This window comes from Scyliorhinus torazame, chromosome 26, assembly GCF_047496885.1.
Source record: "Scyliorhinus torazame isolate Kashiwa2021f chromosome 26, sScyTor2.1, whole genome shotgun sequence".
Lineage (NCBI taxonomy): Eukaryota > Metazoa > Chordata > Chondrichthyes > Carcharhiniformes > Scyliorhinidae > Scyliorhinus > Scyliorhinus torazame.
The window spans coordinates 11736979-11756408 of NC_092732.1; the positions used below are offsets into that span (position 1 = coordinate 11736979).

Consider the following 19430-nt stretch of genomic DNA (forward strand, 5'->3'; position numbering starts at 1 on the left):
TGCATCCGCCGTTTTACCAAATCTCAAGAGTGAGAACAGCTCTCAAAGTGGTACTCGAGTGAGAATAACTTACTCAATCAATTCACTTGCACTCCACCTAACCAGGATACACATGTTTACCACTGCAGTAAGTATTCAATCGAGCTGAACTAGGATCAACAACGCACGACAATAGGGGCCGACCTGCCAAGGATACTCACATCACTCTTGCACTTTGAAGAAAGCCAGCTACCCCTATCTTGAAGCACACCAGTAGAAACAATTAAGCCCCAATAAAGACGAGATTCCTACCATTTTTCCTCCTCAATGAAACTCGGAGTTTTACATAATCACCTCTGCCAGAAAGTCGGGAGAATCCCTGGCAAAGAGAAACCTACGCCCTAGTGTTTCCCGAAGACACGACGTGGGTGCCGCCTCCAACCGTTCTCGATGCACATCAAGGACATGATGTGTCCTGACCAATTTTCTAACAATTGGTTAGAGTCTTCGACTGACGCCCAGGCCTCGAAGGCTGGACAAAATGTGTTGTATCGTACTCGTAACACGCAAGCCTTCAAACGGAGATTCAAGCAAATAATTGTGGGTCGTGTATCCGGATGAAGAAAAGTAAAAAATGAGCAGAGCCACAGCTCTCAGGAACGAGTTGCTGCTATATCAGGTGTTCCTGCAATATAATTCATAGAGTTTTTACGTGTAGAAGGAAGCCATTCGGCCCATAGAGTCTTCACCGGCCCTTCAAAAGAGCACCCGACGTAAGCCCAAACCTCCACCCTAACCCCGTAACCCAGTTACCACATCTAACCGAAACTTTTGAACTTCAAGTGGCAATTTAGCATTGCAAATCCACTTAAACTGCACATGTTTGACTATAGGAGGAAAGCGGAAAACCTTGTCGAAACCCACGCAGACACGGAGAGAACGTGCAGACTCCACAAAGTCAGTGAACCGAAGCCGGAATTCAACCCCAGACTATGGAGCTGTGAGGCAATAGTGGTAAAGTGTCGCCCGATTATTTATTGGTGTAAATTACTAGAAATTGTTGTAAATAACCAGAAATATTAATGAGCCCGAGTTAGCCATGACGCGAAAACGAAGCAGACAATGGAATTACTTCTCCTTGTGAGCAAACAGAAAGACAAGACACAGTATTGCAACCGGTGTTGATGCGCACTTTGAAGCTGCAGTTGATGTTGTATTCGCTGCAGCTGGAGACGTTGCATTTGCTGCAGCTGGAGACGTTGTGTTAGCTGCAGCTGGAGTCTTTGGATTAGCTGCAGCTGGAGACGTTGCATTTGCTGCAGCTGGAGACGTTGTGTTAGCTGCAGCTGGAGACGTTGTGTCAGTTACAGGTGGAGACGTGGTCTGAGTTGCAGCTGGAGTCACCGATGTGCTCTTTGCATCTGTTGACGGGTTGTCTGTGGCTGCTGTTGTCAATTGCACGTTTAAGGGTTCTAAAAGGACACACACAGAAGATGCGACACATGAAGATTCTCAATTTTGTTCCGAATTTATTTATTTTCCTTCCCCAGGCGCAGGACTGGTTTTCAATATACCTTCGTTACCGATCAATGCACATAGCATACACATTCTTTCTCAATATTTGCATATTTCTGTGAATGAGCTGATTCAGTCATTTAAATGAAGGATGCAAATCTACTGGGTTCTCACACTTAAATTTATTTATTATTGCCGTCCGGTAAAAATAGTATTCCATTCCGCGAGAAAACTCACTTCAGCATTAGAGAATTGCATTGTTACTTCACAGACCTGAGGGCCTGGGTTCGATTCCCGGCCCTGGGTCACTGTCCGTGTGGAGTTTCCACATTCTCCCCGTGACTGCATGGCTCTCACCCCAACAACCCACAGATATGCAGGTTCGGTGGATTGACCACGCTAAATAGCCTCTTAATTGGTGAAAACAAAGCAAAGACATTTTTAGAAAACCTTTGCAAAATCGTAATTTACAGTTATTATTGGTGTGATTCCAATTGCAATATTGAGGCCCTGACTAAATGCAGGAATCTAAGGACATAACCAAGGCGCTGGAGAAGAGCAACATTGATTTACATGATCAATCACAAAGTTGCACTTTATCTAATTCCGGGAAATGTTAATCCTTCGAAATTACTGATTTAGGACTATTTGTTTTTCACTGCAGGAACTTCCAGAACATACTGATGCAAAACAATTAAAAATGAGCGTGAAATAGGTAGAGTAGGGCGGCATGTAGCGCAGTGGATAGCACAGGGATTGCGGCGCTGAGGACACGGGTTCGAATCCCTGCCCTGGGTCACTGTCCGTGTGGAGTTTGTACATTCTCCCCATGTCTGCGTGCTTTTCACCCCCATAAGCTAAATATGTGTAGGTTAGGTGGATTGACCACGGTAAATTGCCCCTTAATTGGAAAATAAATAAAAAATTATTGGGTACTCTAAATTTATTTTTTAAAATAGATAGAGTATGCTGGAAACATTTTATCTCGCATAACAGACATGTGTGCTCACATCAGGTAAATCTATCATTTATGGAAATAAATATTTTCTTCAGTTTAATAAATAAAATGTTCCGTTAATTACTTAGAGTGAGTAAATACGCTATTAGACATTAGGTATTTCCCAGTAAATTATCCTCTAGGAAACCATCTTAAAATACAAACGATTTCTACATTACCTTTGAGAGCGACCTGCTTCAGTACCAGGCAGCAATATTACTCTTGAAAGGAAGGTTATTTATACAGGTATGATTGGAGAACTGGCTCTGGTAAACTGACCAAACAGACTGAATTTTTCTACTGAAAATGAAATTGGAGGGAGAAAGGTCCATACATGTCTTTGTCTGGAATTTTTGTGCAACATAGTTTTAAGAGCCTTAAAATGTTAAAAGAAAAGAATAACAGTATGCCGAGGATTGCAAGTTTTACAAACCAATAATTGTCACCCAATAACTTGCAATAACGTGAACGCACACAAAACGAAGATAATTTAGCCAGGAATTTGAAAAAAAACCACATGAAATAAGAGTACCACACAGCCCGCTGCCGTAAATAATTCGAAAGTTTCACTTTATAGAAAGATTTTTTTGGAAAGATTGTTAATCTTTAATTAGCGTCGTCTTAAGAATGAACGTAGAATGCTGTGGCATGATCAGATATACAAAATAATCAGCATGGACTTTCAAAGGAAACCCTGCTTAAAAAATTTAGTGGACTGTTTTTGTGATCAACAAGAGGCGCGAATGGCTAGCACAATTGCTGTTGAACGTATTTTTAATCATTGTGCAAGGATGGATTATTAACCCATAAAGCAGAGTGCAAAGTTAAATTGAGATTTACAAGTTGTTTAGCCCTGATTAGTGTCATATTTCAAGGATTTGCCCAGGAGTTTCAGACATTGAACTCTATTTTGATGGACGCATGTACGGTGACAATCTATTTTGATAGGACAGAGATGTAAACCGATACATAGATACATAGAAAATAGGAGCAGGAAGAGGCCTTATGGCCCTTCGAACCTGCTCTGCCATTCATCACGATCATGGCTGATCATCCAACTCAATAGCCTAATCCTGTTTTCTAAGATTAGGGAGGATGGTAAAAGAGGTGGGGGGGGGGGGGGTGGCATTGTTAATTAGAGACAGTATAACAGCTGCAGAAAGGCAGTTCGAGGATTATCAGCCTACTGAGGTAGTATGGTTTGAAGTCAGAAAGAGGAAAGGAGCAGTCACAGTGTTAGGAGTTTTCTATAGGCCCCCCAATAGTAGCAGAGATGTGGAGGAACAGATTGGGAAACAGATTTTGGAAAGGTGCAAAAGTCACAGGGTAGTAGTCATGGGTGACTTTAACTTACCAAACATTGAGTGGAAACTAGTTAGATCAAAGAGTTTTGATGGGGTGGTAAGTGTGCAGTGTGTCCAGGAAACTTTTCTAACACAGTATGTAGATTGTCCGACCAGAGGAGCAATATTGGATTTAGTACTTGGTAATGAACCAGGGAAAGTGACAGATTTGTTAGTGGGGGAGCATTTTGGAGATAGTGACCACAATTCTGTGACTTTCACTTTAGTAAATGAGAGGGAGAGGTGCGTGCAACAGGACAAGGTTTACACTTGGGGGAATGGTAAATACGATATTGTCAGACAAGAATTGAAGTGCATAAGTTGGGAACATCGGCTGTCAGGGAAGGACACAAGTGAAATGTGGAACTTGTTCAAGGAACAGGTACTACGTGTCCTTGATATGTATGTCCCTGTCAGACAGGGAAGAGATGGTCGAGTGATGGAACCATGGTTGACAAGAGAGGTTGAATGTCTTGTTAAGAGGAAAATGGAGACTTATGTAAGGCTGAGGAAAAAAGGTTCAGATAGGGCGTTGGAGGGATACAAGATAGCCAGGAGGGAACTGAAGAAAGGGATTAGGAGAGCTAAGAGAGGGCATGAACAATCTTTGGCGGATAGGATCAATGAAAACCCAAAGGCCTTTTTCACATAAGTGAGAAATATGAGAATGACTAGAGCAAGGGTAGGTCCGATGAAGGACAGTAGCGTAAGATTGTGTATTGAATCTGAAGAGATAGAAGAGGTCTTGAACGAGTACTTTTCTTCTGTATTTCCAAATGAGAGGGGCCATATTGTTGGAGAGGACAGTGTGAAACAGACTGAAAAGCTCGAAGAAATACTTGTTAGGAAGGAAGATGTGTTGGGCATTGTGAAAAACTTGAGGATAGACAAGTCCCCCGGGCCTGACGGGATATATCCAAGGATTCTATGGGAAGCAAGAGATGAAATTGCAGAGCCGTTGGCAACGATTCAGCCTGTTCTGTGCTGTATTTTCTATGTTCTATGTTCTATGATCTTTTCGTCCACACTGTCAACAGGGGTGGTACCAGGGGATTGGAGAGTGGCGAACACCGTGCCCCTGTTCAAAAAAGGGACTAGGGATTACCCTGGGAATTACAGGCCAGTTAGTCTTACTTCGGTGGTAGGCAAAGTCATGGAAATGGTACTGAAGGAAAGGATTTCTGAGCATCTGGAAAGACACTGCTTGATTGGGGATAGTCAGCACGGATTTGTGAGGGGTAGGTCTTGCCTTACAAGTCTTATTGAATTCTTTGAGGAGGTGACCAAGCATGTGGATGAAGGTAAAGCAGTGGATGTAGTGTACATGGATTTTAGTAAGGCATTTGATAAGGATGCCCATGGTAGGCTTCTGCAGAAAGTAAGGAGGCATGGGATAGTGGGAAATTCGGCCAGTTGGATAACGAACTGGCTAACCGATATAAGTCAGAGAGTGGAGGTGGATGGGAAGTATTCAGCCTGGATCCCAGTGACCAGTGGCGTATCGCAGGGATCAGTTCTGGGTCCTCTGCTGTTTGTGATTTTCATTAATGACTTGGATGAGGGAGTTGAAGGGTGGATCAGTAAATTTGCAGACGACACGAAGATTGGTGGAGTTGTGGATCGTGAGGAGGGCTGTTGTCGGCTGCAAAGAGACATGGATAGGTTGCAGAGCTGGGCTGGGAAGCGGCAGATGGAGTTTAAACCTGAACAATGTGAATTTGTCCATTTTGGAAGGACAAATATGAATGCTGAATACACGGTTAACGGTAGAGTTCTTGGCAATGTGGAGGAACAGAGAGATCTTGGGGTCTATGTTCATACATCTTTGAAAGTTGCCACTCAAGTGGATAGAGCTGTGAAGAAGGCCTATGGTGTGCTCGCGTTCATTAATAGAGGGATTGAATTTAAGAGCCGTGAGGTGATGATGCAGCTGTACAAATCTTTGGTAAAGCCACATTTGGAGTATTGTGTACAGTTCTGGTCGCCTCATTTTAGGAAGGATGTGGAAGCTTTGGAAAAGGTGCAAAGGAGATTTAACAGGATATTGCCTGGAATGGAGAGTAGGTCTTACGAGGAAAGGTTGAGGGTGCTAGGCCTTTTCTCATTAGAACGGAGAAGGATGAGGGGCGACTTGATAGAGGTGTATAAGATGATCAGGGGAATAGATAGAGTAGACAGTCAGAGACTTTTTCCCCGGGTGGAACAAACCATTACAAGGGGACATAAATTTACGGTGAATGGTGGAAGATATAGGGGGGATGTCAGAGGTAGGTTCTTTACCCAGAGAGTAGTGGGGGCATGGAATGCACTGCCTGTGGAAGTAGTTGAGTCGGAAACATTAGGGACCTTCAAGCAGCTATTGGATAGGTACATGGATTACGGTAAAATGATATAGTGTACATGTATTTGTTCTTAAAGGCAGCACGGTAGCATTGTGGATAGCAGAATTGCTTCACAGCTCCAGGGTCCCAGGTTCGATTCCGGCTTGGGTCACTGTCTGTGCGGACTCTGCACATCCTCCCCGTGTCTGCGTGGGTTTCCTCCGGGTGCTCCGGTTTCCTCCCACAGTCCAAAGATGTGCAGGTTAGTTGGGTTGGCCATGATAAATTGCCCTTAGTGTCCAAAATTGCCCTTAGTGTTGGGTGGAGGTGTTGACTTTGGGTAGGGTGCTCTTTCGAAGAGCCGGTGCAGACTCAATGGACCGAATGACCTCCTTCTGCACTGTAAATTCAATGATAATCTATGAATAATCTAGGACAAAGGTTCGGCACAACATTGTGGGCCGAAGGGCCTGTTCTGTGCTGTATTTTTCTATGTTCTATGTTTCCCATAGCCTTTGATCTCATTCCCCCAAAGCGCAACATCCAACCGCCTCTTGAATATATTCAAAGATTTAGTATCAACTACTTCTGTGGTAATGAATTCCACAGGCTCACCACTCATTGTGTGAAGAAGTGTATCCTTATCTCTGTCCGAAATGGTTTACCCTGAATCCTCAGGCTGTGACCACTGGTTCTGGACACACCTATCATTGGTAACATCTTCCCTGCATCTACCCTGTCTAGTCTTGTTAGAATTTTATAAGTCTCTCTGAATTTCTCCCTCATTATTCTGAACTCCAGCGGGAACAATCCCAACCTCGTCAATCTCTCCTCATATGACAGTCCCCCCATCCCTGGAATCAGTCTGGAAAACCTTCGCTGCCCTCAAGGGCAACAACATCCTTCCTCAGAGAAGCAGTCCAAAACGACACACAATACTCCAAGTGTGGCCTCACCAAGGCACAGTACAATCGCAGCAACACATCCCTTCTTCTATACTCGAAACTCTTGGAATGAAGGCCAACATACCATTCGCCTTCTTTACCGCCTGATGCACCTGCATGCTTACCTTCAGCGAATGGTGCACAAGGACATGGTGCTCACCCCCCCCCCCTCTCCCACTTTACAACCATTCTGCTAGTAATCTACCTTCCTGTTTTTGTTTCCAAAATGAATAATCTCACACGTATTCAAATTATACTGCATCTGCTATTGATTTGCCCACTCGCCCAACCTGTCCAGATTGTGCTGTAGGATCCCTGCATCCTCGTCACAATTCACCCTCCCACATAATTTGCTATCATTTGCAAACTTTGAGATGTTAGATTTTTTTCTCTCATCCAAATCATTAATATATAGTGTGAATAGCTTGGGCCCCAGCACCGATCCCTGTGGTAACCCACTAGTTACTGCCTGCCAATTTGAAAAGGACCCATTAATCCCTACTCTTTGTTTCCCCTCGGCAACCAGTTTTCTATCCACCTCAATACATTTCCCCCAATCCCATGTGCTTTAAGTTTGAACAATACTCTCTTATGCGGGACTTTGTAAAACGCCTTCTGAAAATCCAAATATGCCACATCGACTGGCTCCCCCTTGTCGACTGTACTGGTTACCTCTTCAAAGAATTCCAACAGATTTGTCAAGCATGATTTTCCCTTCATAAATCTATGCTGACTCCGACTGTTCCTGACGCTCCTTTCTAAATGATCCGCTATAAAGTCCTTGATAATGGATTCAAGCATTTTCACCACTACCGATGTCATGCTGACTGGTCTATCTCTGTTTTCTCTCCACCTCCGTTTCTGAATATCGGAGTGACTTGAGCTACCCCCCTAAATGCAGGGACAGTTCAGACACTGTAGTATCTCGGAAGATGACCACCAATGCATCCACTATTTTCAGAGCCACCTCCTTAAGCACTCTGGGATGCAGATTGTCAGGCCCGAGGCCGCCTTCAATCCCATCAGTTTTCCCAGCACCATTTCTCTACTAATGTTGATCTCCCTCACTCCTTCCCTCTCACTAAACGTTTCATTCTCCGACAATTCTGGGATCTGACTTGTGTCCTCATTTGTTGAGACAGAACCAAAATATGTGTTTAATTGCTCAGCCATTTCTTTGTCCCTTATTATGCGTTCCCCTCTTTCTGTCTGCAGTGGGCCTTCATTTCTCTTTCCCAATCTCTTTCTCTTCACATATCTGTAGAAACTCTTATTGTCAGTCTTTATGTCCTCTCCAAGCTTCCTTTGGAACTTTACTTTCCCTTTCTTCATCAATCCTTTCGTCCTTCTTTGCTGAATTCTAAACTGCTCCCATTTTAGTGGTGACGTTTTCTGTTTCTTTCGAAATGGGGCGGCATTTTCTTAGTCCGTTGTGAATGCATAGAACATAGAACATTACAGCGCAGTACAGGCCCTTCGGCCCTCGATGTTGCGCCGACCTGTGAAACCACCCTAAAGCCCATCTACACTATTCCCTCATTGTCCATATGTCTATCCAATGACCATTTGAATATCTTTAGTGTTGGCGAGTCCACTACTGTTGCAGGCAGGGCATTCCACGCCCTTACTACTCTCTGAGTAAAGAACCTACCTCTGACATCTGTCTTATATCTATCTCCCCTCAATTTAAAGGTATGTCCCCTCGTGCTAGACATCACCATCCGAGGAAAAAGGATCTAACTGTCCGCCCTATCCAATCCTCTGATCATCTTGTATGCCTCAATTAAGTCACCTCTTAACCTTCTTCTCTCTAACGAAAACAGCCTCAAGTCCCTCAGCCTTTCCTCATATGATCTTCCCTCCAAACCAGGCAACATTCTGGTAAATCTCCTCTGCACCCTTTCCAATGCTTCCACATCCTTCCTATAATGCGGCGACCAGAATTGCACGCAATACTCCAAATGCGGCCGCATCAGGGTGTGGTACAGCTGCAACATGACCTCATGGCTCATAAACTCAATCCCTCTACCAATAAAAGCTAACACACCGTACGCCTTCTTAACAACCCTCTCAACCTGGGTGGCAACTGTCAGAGATCTATGTACATGGATACCGAGATCGCTCTACTCATCCACATTGCCAAGAATCTTACAATTAGCCCAGTACTCAGTTTTCCTGTTATTCCTTCCAAAATGAATCACCTCACACTTTTCTGCATTAAACTCCATTTGCCACCTCTCAGCCAAGCGCTGCAGCGTATCTATGTCCCTCTGTAACTTGTAACATCCTTCCCCACTGTCCACAACTCCACCGACTTTAGTGTCTTCTGCAAATTTACTCACCTATCCTTCGACGCCCTCCTCCAGGTCATTTATAAAAATGGCAAACAGCAGTGTTCCCAAATCAGATCCTTGTCGTACACCACGAGTAACTGGACTCCAGTCTGAACATTTACCATCAACCACCACCGTTTGTCTTCTTGCAGCTAGCCAATTTCTGATCCAAACTGCTAAATCACCCTGAGTCCCATGCCTCCGTATTTTCTGCAGGAGCCTACCATGGGGAACCTTATCAAACGCTTTACTGAAATCCATATACACCACATCAACTGCTTTACCCTCATCCACCAGTTTGGTCACCTTTTCAAATCACTCTCTAAGGTTTGTGAGGCACGACCTACCCTTCACAAAACCGTGTTGACTATCTCTAATCAAATTATTCCTTTCCAGATGATTATATATCCTATCTCTTATAAACCTTTCCAAGATTTGTCCCACAACAGAAGTTAGGCTCACTGGTCTATAGTTACCAGGGCTATCTCTACTCCCCTTCTTGAACAAGGGGACAGCATTTGCTGTCGTCCAGTCTTCTGGCACTATTCCTGTGGGCAAAGATGACTTAAAGATCAAGGGGAAAGGCTCAGCAATATCCTCCGTAGCTTCCCAGAGAATCCTAGTATAAATCCCATCCGGCCCAGGTAAATTATCTATTTTCACACTTTCCCGAATTGCTAACACCTCCTCCTTATGAAATTCAAGGCCTTCTAGTCTAGTAGCCTGTATCTCAGTATTCTCCTAGACAACATTGTCTTTTTCCTCTGTGAATACTGACGCAAAATATTCATTTAGCACCTCTCCTATCTCCTCGGACACCAAGCACAACTTCCCACTACTGTCTTTGACTGGCCCTACTCTTACCCTAGTCATTCTTTTATTCATGACACATCTATAGAGAGCTTCAGGGTTAACCTTGATCCTACCTGCCAAAGACTTCTCATGTCCCCTCCTGGCTCTTCTTAGCTCTCTCTTTAGGTCCTTTCTCGCTAACTTGTAACTCTCGAGCGCCCTAACTGAACCTTCATGTCTCATCTTTACATAAGTCTCCTTCTTCCTCTTAACAAGTGTTTCGGCTGCTTTAGTAAACCACGGTTCCCTCACTCCACCACTTCCTCCCTGCCTGACAGGTACATACTTATCAAGGACACGCAGTAGCTGATCCTTGAACAAGCTCCACATTTCCATTGTGCCCATCCCCTGCAGTTTTCCTCTCCATCCGATGTATCCTAAGTCTTGCCTCATCGCATCGTAATTGCCTTTCCCCCAGATATAACACTTTTCCTGCGGTATATACCTCTCCCTTTCCATCGCTAAAGTAAACGTAATCGAATTGTGGCCACTATCACCAAAGTGTTCACCTACCCCCAAATCTAACTCCTGTCCTGGTTCATTACCCAGTACCAAATCCAATATGGCCTCGCCTCTCGTTGGCCTATCTACATACTGTGTCAAGAAACCCTCCTGCACATCTCACGTAGTCGAACTGCAGAGTTTCCAGTCAATATTTGAAAAGTTAAAGCCCCCCACAACAACTACCCTGTTGCTTTCGCTCCAATCCAGAATCATCTTTGCAATCCTCTCCTCTACATCTCTGGAACCTTTCGTAGTCCTATAGAAAACCCCTAACGGGGTGACCTCTCCTTTCCTGTTTCTAACCTCAGCCCGTACTACCTCAGTAGACGAGTCCTCATCAAACTTCCTTTCTGCCACCGTAATACTGTATTTGACTAACAATGCCACCCTCCTCCTCTTTTACCACCTTCCCTGAGCTTACTGAAATATCTAAATCCCGGCACCTGGAACAACCATTCCTGCCCCTGCCCTATCCATGCCTCCGAAATGGCCACAACATCGAAGGTCCAGGTACCAACCCATGCCGCAAGTTCACCCACCTTATTCCGGGTGCTCCTGGCATTGAAGCAGACACATTTTAAACCACATTCCTGCCTGCCGGTACACTCCTGCAACTTTGAAACCCTACTCATGACCTCACTACTCACAACCTTCTGTATACTGGAGCTACAATTCAGGTTCCCAAGCCCCTGCTGAACTAGTTTAAACTCTCCCAAAGAGCATTAGCAAACCCCCCCCCCCTCAGAATATTGGTACCCCTCTGGTCCAGGTGCAGACCATCCCGTTTGTAGAGGTCCCGCCGACCCCAGAATGAGCCCCAATTATCCAGATATCTGAAACCCTCCCTCCTGCACTATCCCTGTAGCCACGTGTTGAACTCCTCTCTCTCCCTACTCCCCGTCTCGCTATCACGTGGCACGGGTAACAACCCAGAGATAATAACTCTGTTTCTCCTGGATCTAAGATTCCACCCTAGCTCCCTGAATTCCTGCCTTACATCCCCATCCCTTTTCCTACCCATGTCCTTGGTACCTATGTGGACCACGGCTTGGGGCTGCTCCCCCTCAAGGATCCCTAAAACACGATCCTAGACACCATGCACCCTGGCACCTGGGAGGCAACACACCAACCGCGAGTCTCTCTCGTTCCCACAGAATCATCATAGATTGTCATAGATTTTACAGTGCAGAAGGAGGCCATTCGGCCCATCGAGTCTGCACCGGCTCTTGGAAAGAGCACCCTACCCAAGGTCAACACCTCCACCCTATCCCCATAACCCATAAACCCCACCCAACACTAAGGGCAATTTTGGACACTAAGGGCAATTTATCATGGCCAATCCACCTAACCTGCACATCTTTGGACTGTGGGAGGAAACCGGAGCACCCGGAGGAAACCCACGCACACACGGGGAGGATGTGCAGACTCCGCACAGACAGTGACCCAAGCCGGAATTGAACCTGGGACCCTGGAGCTGTGAAGCATTGTGCTATCCACAATGCTACCGTGCTGCCTCGTATCTCCTATCTATCCCCCGAACTATGGAGTCTCCAATACTCCAATGCTCTACTCCTCTCCCCCTTCCCTTCTGAGCAATAGGGACAGACTCTGTGCCAGAGACTTGTACCCCATGGCTTAACCCTGGTAAGTCCCCCCCCCCCCCCCCAACAGTATCCAAAGCGGTAAACTTGTTGGTCATGCAGTGTGTGAGGAAGATATTCGGCGGCTTTAAATGGATTATACACAGTGTAATGGTATTTCACATTAAGTTGACAGACGTCATATTGTGTGGCAACGTGTGTTATGTCTCGAATGGAATCATAAAATGGATTTTCAGATATTTTCTATTTTGGAGATTTGACTGAATTTGACTGATTATAATTTTTTCATTTTTTCACGAGACGTGGGCGTCACAATCTGTACCAGTATTTATTGTCGATCCCTAATTGCATTTAAGAGACGACCATATTGCTGTTGGTCTGGGGTGTCACATAATAATACGCTTTATTGTCACATGTAGACTTACATTAACTCTACAATTAATTTACTGCAAAAAGCCCCTAGAGTCCTGTCCGGGGACACAGAGGGAGAATTCAAAATGTCCAAATTACACAACCGCACGACTTTAGGGACTTGTGTGGGGAAACCGGAGCACCCGGAGGAAACCCACGCTGACACAGGGGGGAACGTGCAGACTCCGCAGAGAATGTGACCCAAGCCGGGAATCGACCCTGGAACCATGGTCCTGTGAAGCAGCAGTGCTAAGTACTGTGCTACCGTGCCGCCTAAGTAGTGGGTCTGGGACCAGATGTAGGTCAACCAGGTATGGACGCCAGATTTCCTTCCCTTTAGGACAGGAGTGAACCCGATGTTTTTTCAGGACAATCAACATCATTAGACTCATTAGACTTTTTAAATTCCCGATATTATTTGAAATCAAATTTCACCATCTGCAGTGGCGGAACTTGAACCTGGGTCTCTAATTTACAAGTCCTATCACAATACCACTATGGCACCACCACCCATTGCACAAGGCAACCAAAGAGTTGGGGCCCGGTGCAGCAAGTAATTGGAAACCTCATGTTCGTATTTATTTAAAGTTTATTGACAGAATCAAACGAGGAAATATTTTGCCGGTTGTGTACTGCATTTGTTAGAGAGGTCGGCAGGAAGGAACACAGTTTACAGATTCTCCCCGTATCTGCGTGGATTTCGCCCACACAACCCAAAGATGTGCAGTGTAGGTGGATAGGCCACGCTAAATTGCCCCTTAATTGGAAAAAATTAATTGTGTACTCTAAATTTATATTTAAAAAAAGGAATGAGCGCAGTTTCACTTCCATGTGCTTGCACTCAAGGCGGAAATGCTTCCTACATTCAGAGCGTAGCATGCATGTGCTAAATGTAAAGATTACAGGAAGGGGTGGAGCGGGGAGGCGGTGAGTAAATGTGTTCAATCTGTGGATCGCTATGATTTGGAACAAAGTGTGTCCAAGGACATTAGGAACAATATCAACAGGGGATCTGGATCAGCGCAGGCTTGGTGTGCAGAAGGGCCTGTTCCTGTGCTGTAATTTTTCCTTGTTCTCTTTGTTCTTTGCTCATATACAAAATAAATGTAAATGTTGAAGAGGTTGCATCTTAAAGATGGGTTTAAAAACTTCGATAGACAGGGAGCACTGAATTAGTGTAATTGGTTCTGGCGGCGATGGTCGAATTTCTGAAATCTTCCTGTGACTCCTCAGCTAAGTTCGAAAAAGATTGATTCAAAATAGTTGCGTGTAAAGGAATTTCAATAAATGTACACACCAAATAGCGCATTTTCTGACACTTAATTCAGCAACTCAAGGGTTGAACGTCTTTCCCCAGGTTTCCTGTGATACATAGGAAATTGTGACTGACGCGCTGAACTGCGACGGTGGCATCATTGGGAGCGGAACAGTGACGCAGTGGTTAGCACTGCTGCCGCATCCGACGTCCCAGCTTCGAGCCTGTCTCTGGGTCGCTTTCTGTGTGGAGTTTGCACATTCTCCCCGTGTTTGCGTGAGTTTCGCCCCCACATGCCAAAGATGTGCAGGTATTGGCCGCCCTAAATTGCCCCTTAATTGGAAAAAATGAAGTTGGCACTCTATTTTTTAAAAATAATGATACAAAAGACTGTGTCATCATTATACTTACCACTTCCAACATTGCACAGGTTATTCTTACAGCACTTGGGCTGTGCATTGAGATTTATGAGCAAGTCATTCAGATTGGTTGATCCATCGCAGACATTCTGAGTAACACATCCTCTCGCAAAAAACGTCGGTCCAATCGATGCTACAAATAGACAGAGAATAGTTTACCATTCAAAACAATTGATCCTTATAGAGGAACCATGTTATTACGCGAATACATAATGTTCTTGATGCTGTTTCTGCAATATTATATCCACGCAAGCGTTTGAGAATCACGTTTTGATGCGCGTTCTAGGTTTGCCATACATAATTTATCGTTTGCACTGGAGTGTGACGTCAGCTGCATTAGAATGCTAAAGCAGAAGTTTTGTAACTGAGGGGAATTCGGGGTTAATTCAGAGTTCACGTTTATCTAAATATTGTCTTTCTTTTATTTAATAAATTAATTTAAAAGTTCCTGTTTGATTTGAAAGCAGGTGAGTTTTAAACCAGCTTTAAGCAGAGTTCCCTTAGGTTTTGCTTGTCGATGCGACTTGTTAATCGAGAGCTGGATTAAATCCGTTTTCAGACATTATAAAACTGTGCCATCTTACAGTGCTGACTTTGTTTGCATTGGGGTGCTGACCTGGGGCTAGGTTTAGAGTGCTAAATTGGAAGTTTGTCATGACTGGAGAGCTCAAAGCCCTGATCTGCTCCTCCTGATCCATGTGAACATCTGGGGCCATGTCCAGGCCTTAGGGCCAGCAAGTGTGCAGGATGTGTGTCCAGGTGCAGCTCCTGATCTCGGGTTTCAGAGCTCGAACGGCGGCTGGGGACACTCTGGAGCATCCGCAAGTCTGAGAGTATCGTGGATAGAACCTTTAGAGAGATGGTAACACCGCAGCTGAAGGATATTGTGTAAGGAAAAGAAGGGATGATCACCAGGCAATGCAAAAGAGAAACAGGCAGGCCATTGGGGTCTCTTTGTTAAATCGGTATTCCACTTTCGAGGCCGATGAGGGTGGTTCCTCCAGGGAGTCCAGACAGAGCCGACCTTCTACCACCACTGTCAGCCTGTTTGGACAGGATGGGGAAAGAGAGGAAGAGCAATACAAAAGGATTCTGTAGTCAGGGGAAGAGTTCTACGCCATTTTGACCGTCAATGTGACTCCAGGACGGTGTATTGCCTCCCTGGCGCTTGGGTCCGGGACATCGGACGATGTGGGATGTGTGATGTGGGAGCTCAGGGACATGTCCACTGTCCTTGGCTCCTTCACGTGCAAGAAGTGTGCCCAGTTGCAGCTCCTGTTAGACCGGTTCTGGAGCTACAGATGGACTCACTTTGGAGCGTCCGCGATGCTGAGGACGTCGTGGATAGCACGTTTAGCGAGTTGGTCACACCGCAGATGAACGGTACTGAGGGAGATAGAAAATGGGTGACTAAAAGACAGAGCAAGAGTAGGACGGCAGTGCAGGTGTCCCCTGCGGTCATCTCCCTGCAAAACAGATATACCGCTTTGGATACTGTTGAGGGAGATGTCTCACCAGGGGAAGGCAGCAGAAGCCAGGTACATGGCACCGTGGCTGGCTCTGCTGCGCAGAAGGGCAGGAAGAAGAATGGCAGGGCTATAGTGATAGGGGACTCAATCGTAATGGGAATAGATAGGCGGTTCTGCGGACGCAATCGAGACTCCAGGGTTGTATGTTGCCTCCTGGTGCAAGGGATAAGGATGTCTCGGAGCGGCTGCAGGACATACTGAAGGGGGAGGGTGAACAGCCAGCTGTCGTGGTGCGTATAGGCACCAACAATATAGGTAAAAAACGGGACGAGGTCCTACAACCTGAATTCAGATGGTTAGGAGTTAAACAAAAAAGTAGGACCTCAGAGGTCGTAATCTCAGGATTGCTACCAGTGCCACGAGCTAGTCTGAGTAGGAATGTCAGGATAGATAGGATGAATGCGTGGCTCGAGAGATGGTGCAAGAGGGAGGGATTCAAAATCCTGAGGCATTGGAACCGGTTCTGGGGGACGTGGGACCAGTACCAACCGGCCGGTCTGCACCTAGGCAGGACTGGAACCGATGTCCTGGCCGGGGGGGGGGGTTGCTAGAGCTGTTGTGGAGAGCTTAAACTAATGTGGCAGGGGGATGGAACCGATGCAGGAAGATGGAAGGTAGTAAAACAGGGACAGAAACAAAAGGCAGTAAGGGGGAGAGTGTAAGGCAGAGAAGCCATAGTCAAAAATCAAAAAGGGCGACAGTACAATGTACAGTGACTGAGGGGAGCTCAGTGAATAGGACCAGGAATACCAAAAGGAATAAAATTGGAAGTAAAAACATTAATGGTAAGCAACGCGGCAGGTTGTTACATGAAGATATGGGTTCAACGACAAGGACAATTATGAGAAAAGTTAAGAAGTAAATATTATTTAGGAGAGGTTACTGATCGAGGTGTGAAGATTCAGGACAGAGGTAAAAAAAAAAAACGTAAGTGTACTTTACCTGAATGCCCGTAGTATTCGTAATAAGGTAAAAGAGTTGATTGCGCAAATCATCGTGAATGACTATGATTTAGTGGCCATTACTGAAACATGGTTAAAGGATGGTCACGACTGGGAGTTAAATGTCCGAAGGTATCAAACTATTCCGACGCACAGAGTGGACGGTAAGGGAGGTAGCTTAGCTCTGTTAATTAACGATAACATCCTGGCAATAGTAAGGGATGAATGACATCGGTGCTATGGACGATAAGGTTGAAGCCATTTGGGTGGAAATCAGGAGTAGTAAGGCGAAAAAACCACTGATAGCAGAAAGCGGGTAATTATAGGCCAGTGAGCTTAACTTCGGTAGTTTGGAAGATGGTGGAATCTATCAACAAAGAAGAAATAGCGAGGCACCTGGATGGAAATTGTCCCATTGGGCAGACGCAGCATTGGTTCATAAAGGGCAGGTCGTGCCTAACTAATTTAGTGGAATTTTTTGAGGACATTACCAGTGAGGTAGATAACGGGGAGCCAATGGATGTGGTATATCTGGATTTCAAGAAAGCCTTTGACAAGGTGCCACACAAAAGTTTGTTAAAGATGCATGGCATTAAGGGGAAAGTAGTAGCATGGAAAGAGGATTGGTTAATTAATAGAAAGCAAAGAGTGGGGATTAATGGGTGTTTCTCTGGTTGGCAATCAGTAGCTCGTGATGTCCCTTAGGGATCAGTGTTGGGCCCACAATTGTTCACAATTTATATAGATGATTTGGAGTTGGGGAACAAGGGCAATGTGTCCAAGTTTGCAGACGACACTAAGATGAGTGGTAAAGCAAAATGTGCAGAGGATAATGGAAGTCTGCAGAAGGTTTTGGAAAGGCTAAGTGAATGGGCTAGGCACTGACAGATAGAATACAATGTTGACAAGTGTGAGGTTATCCATTTTGGTAGGAATAACAGCAAAAGGGATTACTATTTAAATGATAAAATATTAAAACATGCTGATGTGCAGAGAGACCTGGGTGTGCTAGTGTATGAGTCGCAAAACGTTGGTGTACAGGTGCAACAGGTGATTAAGAAGGCAAATGGAATGTTGTCCTTCATTGCTAGTTTAAGACCAGGGAGGTTATGCTGCAATTGTATAAGGTGTTAGTAAGGCCACACCTGGAGTATTGTGTTCAGTTTTGGTCTCCTTACTTGAGAAAGGACGTACTGGCACTGGAGGTTGTGCAGAGGAGATTCACTAAGTTAATCCCAGAGCTAAAGGGTTTGGATTACGAGGGGAGATTGAGCAGACTGGGACTGTACTCGTTGGAATTTAGAAGGATGAGGAGGGATCTTATAGAAACATATAAGATTATGAAGGGAATATATAGGATAGATGCGGGCAGGTTGTTTCCACTGGCGTGTGAAAGCAGAACTGGGGGCATAGCCTCAAAATAAGGGGAAGGAGATTCAGAACTGAGTTTAGAAGGAACTTCTTCACCCAAACAGTTGTGAATCTATGAAATTCCTTGCCCAGTGAAGCAGTAGAGCTTCCTTCATTAAATGTTTTTAAGATAAAGATAGATTGTTTTTTGAAGAATAAAGGGATTAAGGGTTATGGTGTTTGGGAAGAAAGTGGAGCTGAGTACACAAAAGATCAGTCATGATCTCATTCAATGGTGGAGCAGGCTCGAGGGGCCAGATGGCCTACTCCTGCTCCTAGTTCTTATGTACTTATGTTCTTATCACTGAACGGCTGCAGGGCAGACAGGCCGGGGAAGGTTAGAATGCAGAGGTCATGGTACATGATGGTACCAATAGCAAAGGTAGACAGAGCGATGATATCAAGTATTCACGGAGCAACGCAATATGCGAAAAAGCAGGACCTTCCGGTTGGAATATCCTTGTCACGTGATGTGTCACGTGAATAAATAGATAAGTTGCAAAAAATGGATTGGGATTTCGTAGGCTCGGATTTTTTTGTTTGCAAACAGGATCTGTCCGAGATAGATTGGAAATAATCGCTTGTGGGAAATCAACAACAGAGAAAGAAATGGGATGGTAGATGTCGAACGTGTTACACCATGAATATAGGAAGGAACAAGAAGCTCAGAGAACCATGGATGACCAGAGACATTCATCATACTATGAGAAAGAAAACAGAGGCTTGCAGCAAGTACAGTGGTAGCGAATCAAGGCATTAGTGGAAAACAGAAACTGCAGGCTAGATCTGTACTAAGAACGTAGGAGAGCAAAGTGGCGACATGAGAAAACTCTGGCTGGTAAAAGTAGGTAAAATCCCAAAATATTTAAACAATATTTGATAAATATCAATGGGAAGTGGATAGCGAGGGAAGGAGTAGAGCCCATTAGGGAGCAAGGTGGAAATATGTGGATGCAGCCAGAGGACATTGATTAGGTGATGAACGAATGCGAGAATGAGGAGGTAAGTATGAAACTCAGAGAGGGAGAATGTGCTATTCTTGAACAAATTGTCATTTGGAGTGTGAAGGTATTGGA

The 19430-nt window shown here is 44.9% G+C and overlaps 1 protein-coding gene across 3 annotated transcripts in view; it reads right to left on the reverse strand.

Moving 5' to 3' along the window:
• Nucleotides 1-644: 644 nt before the first annotated feature.
• LOC140402902 (phospholipase A2 inhibitor and Ly6/PLAUR domain-containing protein-like) overlaps nt 645-19430 on the reverse strand; it is a 62731-nt gene continuing 43945 nt past the window's right edge. For all 3 annotated transcript variants that reach the window (XM_072490531.1, XM_072490533.1, XM_072490532.1), the window contains 2 exons: nt 14467-14607; nt 645-1451 (listed from right to left, as the gene is read on the reverse strand). In XM_072490531.1, coding sequence (XP_072346632.1) covers nt 1108-1451; nt 14467-14607 — 485 coding nt within the window. In that variant the 3' untranslated portion in view covers nt 645-1107. The remainder of the gene's footprint in view (nt 1452-14466; nt 14608-19430) is intronic.